Here is a 9,427-nt window from a genome sequence, read left to right on the forward strand (position 1 = left end):
TAATCCCTTGAATAAAATCTGATTTATGAGGACAATCGTCTCTTGGCTGCTCCCTTCTGGGAGTGTCATGGTAGATTGTGATCTACAGTTTGACGCCAGATTCCTTTGGCTGACTTCATGAGGAAATTCAAATATATGGTTAACATCGGCCTAGGTATATAAACAATAGAAAGCATTACAGTGAAAATCAGATAGATCCGTCCTGATATGCAGCTATCACACCTGTTACACCTGTTACAACCTATAATGTAGTAACTTGGCAATAATATGAAAAAACTGTTTTACAACCATCACTGAGAGACAGTGTTGCGGATATTTGCATACCCAGTAAATGAGTATGACAACTATCCCATCCACAATGTCTATTTTTCATGAGCGAACTGGAAAAAAACTAAATGCTTTTATTTCCAAGACATGCAGCCCTATTTAGGTTTTACAAGACTACTGACTGCAGTTTTTACATTCTGACAGAGGTGTTTTTAAAAATGCTATTCCTTCATGCAGATTTTTATCATGATGAAGGGTCTAATTTTTAATAAATTAAGGGAATTATTAGATTGAAAAAGGCCAAAATATTTGTTATTTGTTGTTCCCTTTATGTCCTTTTATTATATCTTAGTTTGCTGCAAATACCTTGAGGATAGGATTTTTGCTGGTAAAAAGAAAAATGACAAACTTATCTTACATTGTGCTTGAGGATATATGATTTAATCTACGTATTTCTAGAATCAAAGAATTGAATTGTCGCTTTTGTCTCATTTCTATCCCCAAAACCAAAGATTATCATTAAAAATCTACACAACAGCATTTTCAAACATCAAAATGCTGTGCGACTTCATGCTCTATAGGCCACAGTAACTAGGTCTGTGGGGTTTTTGCTGCACAGTGGTTAACACTGCTGCTTTAAAACGGTCAAATCTGGGTTAGAAAATCTCATTTGATCTCTGTACGTCTCCACCCACAGCATGGTGGTGGAGTTGTCAGCACAGCACAGTGTTTCTAGTACAAACCAGCCAATTGGGCCTTTCTACGGTGTTAATATGTTTTCCTTGTGCATAAGAGGATTTTCTCCCACGTGCATGCTGAGGCATGTTCCCATTTTTATTTTTAATACTTTAAATCGTGCGAGCTGTATCTCACGTTGTTCTTACAATAGCAGCAATCACCCTGTATGTGATCCAGGTACTCTGCTTGTGGGGAGATAAATAAATCAAGCAAACTGAGGAAAAACTGAGTAGGTGTTTAAGTGGCATTTATGTCCACGTAGAAAAATTTGATTAGATGGGAGATTGTGCATTTGGTGTTTTACCCCCATGGGAATCTGAAAGCTTTTGTTTAAGTGTAAACAGCCAGTGTCACATTGATCGCTGAGACGTTTCATGCTTCATTACTACTGGCTGTAAATAGTAGTAAGTAGTCATGTGTATCTGCGCCTTTCGGCTTATATTTGCCGCGTTTGTGTGTGAAATGTGTGTGCGACTGGTGAATTGTTAAGCTGCAGTACAGTAGAGAGGATGAATGGATGAATGTCCCGATTAGTTAAGCTTAATTCATTTAATCAGTCTGTGGATTGATAGGCACGCTCAAATAAAGCAACTTTCTAATTATGATGTACAAAAGCAACTTTTAAATTAGAGGCGTGAAGGCATACAGCTCAGTTGTGGTCTGAGTCCCGATAAGTCGCCTGAGACTTCTTGGTATTAAAAGACCTCACTGTGACTTCATTAAAGTTGGCTTTTCTTCATTAAATATGCTGCGAGGAAGGTTGAGGCCTCGTCTGGCGCTCTGATTAGCAGTCTGAGGGAAGGATTAGGAGTGAAATGTTACCTGTCGGACGAAGCTGTTGGAGGTGGTGTCAGAGGAGGTGCTTCCATCCGAGCGCTTGAAGCGGCTCTTCCTCTTGGCGTACTTTCCCTGGAGGCCGAGGAGGGTTTGAAAAGAGAGAGGAAAAACAGGAAAGTTTAATAGAGTCCTGACTTATTTCTGAGAGAATCTTTGTTTCTGTGGAGCATGGCAGTCATTAACATTTGACACGGGATTTCATGAGAGCCTCTGAATGCGATCTGACCGTCCAGATAAGAGCCGGAGACACAAAGCAGCGCAGAGTGGCCGACCTCGGAGGAGGTGGAGGAGGTGGAGGAGGGGAGGATGTGTCCTGGGAGCCGCTTTCATTACGCGTCATTTTTCATGTTCTGATGCAAACTGGGACCTTGTAATCTGATTGGCAGACCGCAGGCAGATGACCTATCCGGGTTGGGCAGAGGCCACACATTGCATTACGAGCCCACCGTGGCCACGTCGCCATGGTTACACAATGCCAGCTAATCACATTTGTCGGGACCGGCTATCAAAGGATAAACACAGAGCGGCTGGTTGAGCGTTGTGCTGAACAAACAGCTGGCTATGAATGCTGCTGGGTGGAGCCTCCTGCATAGGGGGTATAGCTCAGTGGTAGAGCATTTGACTGCAGATCAAGAGGTCTCCGGTTCAAATCCGGATGCCCCCTAAAGTTTCCTCTTTCAGGTCATGATGATTCAGCAGGACCAGCTGTTGTCTCCCCACATGAAAGTGTTGCGCTCCTGCATATTTTAATCTTGTTTACACCGATGCCGTGCACCTAATCCGACTCGTGACCGAACTCAAACACACACGACAGCACTGCTGACAAACACGTCGCCACAAAAAAATGTGTTTTGCCGCTGAGTCACTTGTTCACAAATTCAACTGAGACTTCCAAGGAGTTCGCCAATCCCAGTTCGAAAGATTGTCAAAATCACTTCATCGCTGCATGTCAGAGATTTCAGAACAAACTATTTCAGGGGGTGTCACACATGTGACAGATGTCCCTTCGAGCCCAAAGGATAAACTCACAAAGTGTGAAAATTACAACAAAAAACGTTCATTTTTTAATATAATCTGCTGTTTCTAACCTTTTTTTGTGATTGAAAGAGTAGCAGATACCAAACACAGGATTAAGACACTGGCCAGTCATAACAAATAGATTTGTGAAAACATGGACACTGACGGTTGCAGAATTTATGCAGCCTGAAAGGCGACGGCAGAGGAAACATTAGAGCAAGAAGGATTTCGAGACGTGCAGAAGCAAATAGATAAGTCATTTGTTGTGTTTTTGATGCAACAAGATTCAAAGGAAAGTATGAGCCACACGGGATGAATATGAAGAAATCATGACGCCTCGTAAAATGATTCTAATGTTAAAATTGCTCTAAATCCTATTTAGGAAAAAATTCCACTTGTTCAGATTCCACGAAAATATATTCAAGTCCACCTTTTTCATGATGTACTTGTACCTCTGTGAACTGAAAAGACGATGATATTTTTAGTTGCCATTATTTATAGGTTATGATGCTATCAGTTTACCGGTCAAGATGAAACGTGGCAGTATGAGGCTCGTGAACTGAAACGAGTTTGACACCACTGACCTATTCCCATACTGTAAGTATAAAGCAAGCCTTGATGTCTCCAGGGTGGATTTCTCAATAACCAATAATAGTGTATGAAATCCACTTTAGTGTTTACTGGACAGATTATTACAGTTCCAATCTGCTACTTTGATGACTCTTGATAATTTGCCATTATTATAATGAAAATTCATCAGTGTCATAGTATAACCATGCACTATAATAGCGACTGGATTTAAATTGTCTCTCCATGCAATCCTTGACAACATGTTGCCTGTTTACCTGAAATCATGCAGCCGTGACCTTAAGATGAGACTGTGTGACGCTGTATTTCTCAGCGACTTCAAGCTCTAGCGTCCCACAAGCCTAAATTGGATAAAGGCATGTCCATTCATCCATCTTTCATTCCACTTTCTCCACCTTAGAGTCGCTTGAGGCTGGATCTCCATCTGACAGTGAGTGAAGGCAGGGTACAACACTGGAAGTGTCAACAGTTCACTGAGGAATCAGGCAGTCACATTTAGAGTCACTGACTCACCACAAATGAAGGCTTCTGGACTTAGTGAATACCTGGAGAAAACTCAGGTAAGACCAGAGAAAGGTCCACCAGCCTGGACTCAAACTAGAGATGTTCTCATTGTGAGGAAGGACAACTAAGGATCAAACCACTCTGATTATGAACACTTTGAGTAATTTGGACAAAAACGACGTCTAGATTGACTAAAACACTGAATGATAAGGTACAAATCTATTAAATATGAATATCTCATATCTCACATCTTCCCTTCAGGCCAGTAAATCTTCCACTTTCTTTACATCACTGTCATCCATAGCAAGCCAATCCCCTGCACACACATTAATGTAAATAATGCGACGACACTCGTCTTGGCCTGGCGGGAGACACCCGGTGATGGATCACCACGCGGCCAACAGTGATTGTCCTCTGCTCAGTATTTTAGTGATCATCGTCACGCCGCAGACTGCGAGGCAGTCCGATGCCAATGGATGAATGACGCCGTCATGGCCGCCTTTAAACAAACACGACCTGTCGCACCAGCGCCAACTGGTGCTAACGTAAAGACACATAAGAGGATCCCATACAGGGAGAGGAACACATCTGTTGCCGGACCCTCTCCAAAAATGCTGCCCGGTTATTCCTTTTGATTTAACCTTAACTCTCAGATGTCCGGCTGCAAGTACTTAATGGCTCTTCACGTTCTGAATTCCAACTAACTTAAGTGATAATGCCGAGAGAAGAGATGCAGATGGGAAACTGTGCCTGAGTCTCAGATGCAAAAATAGCGGATGACACCACAGTTTGGGCATATCTGTCCACCTACACCGACTGAAAAGGAGTCCAAGAATCATGACTTGTTTTCAACATGTGAAAATACTGCACGCTCCAAAAGAAAATACTTTGTCACGCCGCTAAAACACACATTTCATGCAGTGTAGTCTGTGGTGCAGATAGCTGTTATCAGGAAATCAGCATTAAATGAGCTTGAGTGCATTACGTGGGACAGGGGGAAGAGGTGGAATCGGGTAACGGGAGAGGAGGATTTTCTTGTTGAAGGGCAGAGACACAGATTGCAAGTCTGTCCTAGAAAGAAGCAGCCAGGTGACCACAGGAACAGAGTAAACACAGCTCTCTCGCTCACACTGGCCATTAACAGGTCCCTTCCTGCGATGCCTCTCACTGCAGGTAATGACGGGTAACAATCACTCTCAGCCGAAGGCTTCATGACTTTTCAGCAAATTGCTGGTCAAAATAAATGAAACATATGTGGAAAACTCCGAGATGGCTGATCTCTCTGGCTCTCAAAGGATCACAAGACTTTGCTCTAAAGATCTACATTTCTTTTACCTTTCAGGGTTTGGATGTCGGCGGGAGTGGGTCTATCAGCCTGTGTTTGGCTTCACACATGCTCACATTTTCCCAGTACAAAAGGTGAAACATGCACAGTGCTCATGCTCTCTCAGGTTGATGATACACCTCAGTCAGTGTGAGTAGGAGGAAACGAACACAGCAAGCGAACATGAAGCTGGATCAGTCGAAAGAGAAGCACCTGACCGCTGGTGTAAGATTATGAGCCGAACTGGGTCAAATTCACTCGTGTTCATGAATCTTTTTCTATGACATCGTGCAGGTAGATGAGCTTTGCCTTTCAAAATTACGAGCAGGCGCCATTTTTTTCACCTCGCAAACGCTGGTGTGGTTGAACTACAGTGTTTCGACAGCGATAAATCCGTGAGCAAAAGCCACATCCTCTCGCTGAGAGCGGCGCGGAGTCGGCGAGGACAGACACAGAAAGAGCCTGTTCTCAGTAGAGCTCAGTAGAGGCACTTTTAGACGGGATGAAATTCGACACCAAGGCCGGATTTGGGCAAATACACTTTGAATAAAATGTTTTCTGACTTCTGACACCGACGTGAAACTGTTGCAAAACTGTGTAATATGAGACCTTTAATCTCTAACATGAACATGTGATTCATTATATCACAGAATACTGTGACACCGAGAACAATTTGGTCTTATTCAGATGATTTAATAGAGTTTTATTTTAGAGTTAAGGACTGAGGTCACAGAGTGGCAGTAGTTAACGCTCTCAGTGAGACCAGACCCAGTTGTAGTCCAGGCTTCAGTGCTTGTTTTGCATGTTCTTCCAAAATGCAGATTTCTTTATTCTTTTGCAAAAAAAACCTTAATCAAAGTCCTTATATGATGAACAAATATGTTTCTGATTGAACGTGAGTGAGTATTGTCGCTCTCTGAGTTTGTTCTCTCGTGGACCTGCGACCTCCCCACGATAAGACGATGAATAAAACAACTAAATGGTGAGACGTTACTGTATTTGAAAAAGAGCTGGTAACATCTAAAGATATGATGTATATCACAATGAAATAATCATTTAAAGAAAACGCCACCATATATTTATGTATCCAACATACAATTCTGATCCAACTGCAGCAGAATCCATACAAAATCGATGAACATGTCGTATTTTACTTTCCATCCAAAACAAGTTCAAGGTTTGAAATGTTTTTCTTGACATTTAAACTTCATAACTGTATAAAAATGTCTTGTAATTGTCAACCGTTCAAACGTATTCTTATCATTCTTCATTCTAAAAACAACATAACCCTCCATGTGACTGTGACCTATATGATGGTCTAACATGCAGCTGTGGGAACTCAAACAGGTTGTTAATACATTTCAGCACATATAATAAATTATTTGGAAACAAAAGCCAAAATATCGCATTTCAAATGAGCTCATCACAGCAGAGTGAAGTTAAGACTGTTTGGTCAACCTGCTTAATCATTTCATTGCTCGCCTCTCTTTTAATTTTCAAATCACTGATTTAAATAAAGTGGGTACCCTGTGGATTTGACTTCCCCGACTGATGTCAGCAGATATCTCAGCTATTAGGCAGGGAAATAAAACCGCCTTTGGGTAGATGATTGAAATGAAGATCTGAAAGCAGCAGTGTGCGTGTTCGGAGGGACCTCGCCAGCCGAGGCCGCGATGGGGCCGGTTCCTGGCGGTAAAGGGCAGGGAAATGCCAGAGGAAGCGGGGAGGAGAGGCTTCCTGTTGGTAAACATCCTACCAGATTAAGTGTGCAATTAAGGAGGGTGTTGTGTATGAGGGGGGGGGGGGGGGTTGTGGTGGAAGCTGAAGCGGATTCAACTCTTTCAGCGTGAATCCCGTGAGCAGAATGACGCGTTTAGATTGCAGATCAATGGCGTTGATGTGCAATCTGACAGGCACCATCTTTAATCTGTGGCATCCTCCGGCGCCAGATCACTTCTGCTCTTCATCTCCTCTGTTTGGGCAGAAACCTCCAACACTATCTCCTCCAGGATATTACGAATACCCTACAGCTGAGTAACAAATGCATATAAGAAGAGGAGCTGCTGCGGGTCAACGCAAGCCTTTGTATCTGATTGATCAGAGGAGCCACACACACACACACACACACACACACACACACACACACACACTGAACCCCGCCGGCTGGCACAAGCAGGGCGTCCATCTGCTTCTCACCACAGTCTCTCAGCAGATAAAGATCTGATTTCTAAAAACAGACAGGACGAGGTGAGACGGAGCGAGCAGGAGGAACGTAGCGGGACACTCAAAGAGGATGGAGAGTGGATGAGGAGAGCTGAGGGGGAGGGGAGGTGGTGGTGGGAGGAGAAGAGGAGAAAGCAGGACTCGGCGTTGGTTGGAAACACTGGCTGTCTGTGGTGAATTTTTTATTTTTTCTCCTTCGAGGGAGAGACAATGACTGAGCTCAGCGTGGGTGTGTTTGTTCTAGATATTTTCTTTTCTTTTCTTTTCTTTTTTTTAAAATCCATGCCACTTACAGTGATATGACTAAACAAGCCCACAACATCATGCCACTTCCCAAACACCAGCGTCTATTTGTGGCTGCTCGGTCAAAAGAAGTGGCAACAGGAACGAGAGGACTGGCAGATTACATCAAGTTCTTTTCTCATATATTCATTTTTTGTTTTCTCAAAGACAAAACAAGAGATGAAATCCCATATTAATATCTTTGTAAGGTATTCAAGAGCCCCATTTGATTAATAAGAGTGTTTTTCCATGTGAGGGCGGTCAGGGGGAAGACTTTTCCCAGCATGATGTTTAAAGTGGATGATAAAACTGTTCATTTTTAATCTAAACAGTTTAAGAACGGAATTTACAGCAAGTGTCAGGCAGATGAATTGAAATTATATAATAGGTTCCTAATTTATAAATACGAATTAAAGCACCTAACTAACAGAAAAAATATTTTCTATGCATTAATTTCCTATGAATAGCTGTTAACATTAATACTGAATAATGTGAGTTGGGGTTGGTGGGGGGGTTGTCACCCTCCTCCACTTTGAAAACACCAGATTTCTATCGAAAATAAGTCTCTTTTCTCTCCCAGCGAGACGGATCGACGTTTTCTCGGTTAGTTACTGATGAATTAAACAAAGGCGTGGTTTTTCCTGGGAAATTAGAGGACAGAGAGCATGAAAAAAAACATCCCAGTGACAAACACACGGTATATACATATACAAGCGCATAAAAACCAACACAATCACACACACGCACACAAACACACACACACACACACACACACACACACACACACACACACACACACACACACACACACACACACACACACACACACACACACACACACACACACACACACACACACACCAGGGATGCGGATATAAATCATCATGAAAAAGCTGCGATCTGTCGTCGCTTCCAGCTTCTGCTTCACAATGATGAAGATGAATAAATGCATCGTTCAGTCGCAGCAGGATTCATCTCGTATCAAAGCTTCCTGAAGGCAAATCAGGCGAGTCCATTTAAAACAACCTGTTAATCTCCAGAAGTGAGAAAAGCTCCGGTGGCATTAGAAAGCATGTGGATGTGCGGGTGTCGGTCTGTCTGTGTTTCCATCTCTCTCCCTCTTTCTCTTTCTCTACCGATTTTTTCCTCTTACCTGTGTGTGAGGATGGTGGTCGAACATGTCCATTTGGATCTCCTGGGTTGAGGTCGAAGGCGTCCTGGACATACTACTTTTCTGTACCATTTGATTGAAGTTTGTTCCAATCTACTCTTTTTTCTTAAAAAAATAAATAAATTCTTACAATATTTCTCTTTATTTATTTTTTTTATTTTTCTATGACTGTGTCCATGGATTCATCTTCTGTCTTTCTCTGCTCGCTGATGTATCTGAGCAGGCTGGTAATATAATGGCAACAGCTGCCTCCCTCCCTCCGTCCAGCCTATAGCGTTCCACACCGGCGCGCCAGCTCCTTCCAGCCGTCAAGCTGCGCGTAAATACGCACGGACAAGCCCCCGCCTCAACTCTTCCACAATAAAACACCGAGCAAAAACGCTTCGTTTTCATGCACTTTTCTCGCTTTCCCCAATAAAAACGCAGAAAACGCCACGGCGTTTTACTGCCTCCTTTATTTATAGAAATTGCAAGAT

General features: G+C 42.8%; 1 protein-coding gene across 2 annotated transcripts in view; it reads right to left on the reverse strand.

The window, feature by feature from the left end:
- cacnb1 (calcium channel, voltage-dependent, beta 1 subunit) overlaps positions 1 to 9,156 on the reverse strand; it is a 38,033-nt gene extending 28,877 nt beyond the window's left edge. For both annotated transcript variants that reach the window (XM_080487911.1, XM_080487910.1), the window contains exons 1-2: positions 8,934 to 9,156; positions 1,828 to 1,914 (exon numbers count right to left, since the gene is read on the reverse strand). In XM_080487911.1, coding sequence (XP_080344037.1) covers positions 1,828 to 1,914; positions 8,934 to 9,023 — 177 coding nt within the window. In that variant the 5' untranslated portion in view covers positions 9,024 to 9,156. The remainder of the gene's footprint in view (positions 1 to 1,827; positions 1,915 to 8,933) is intronic.
- Positions 9,157 to 9,427: the final 271 nt, after the last annotated feature.

The sequence above is a fragment of the Lipophrys pholis genome (genome assembly GCF_963383615.2).
Source record: "Lipophrys pholis genome assembly, chromosome: 19".
In the NCBI taxonomy this organism is placed as follows: Eukaryota; Metazoa; Chordata; class Actinopteri; order Blenniiformes; family Blenniidae; genus Lipophrys; species Lipophrys pholis.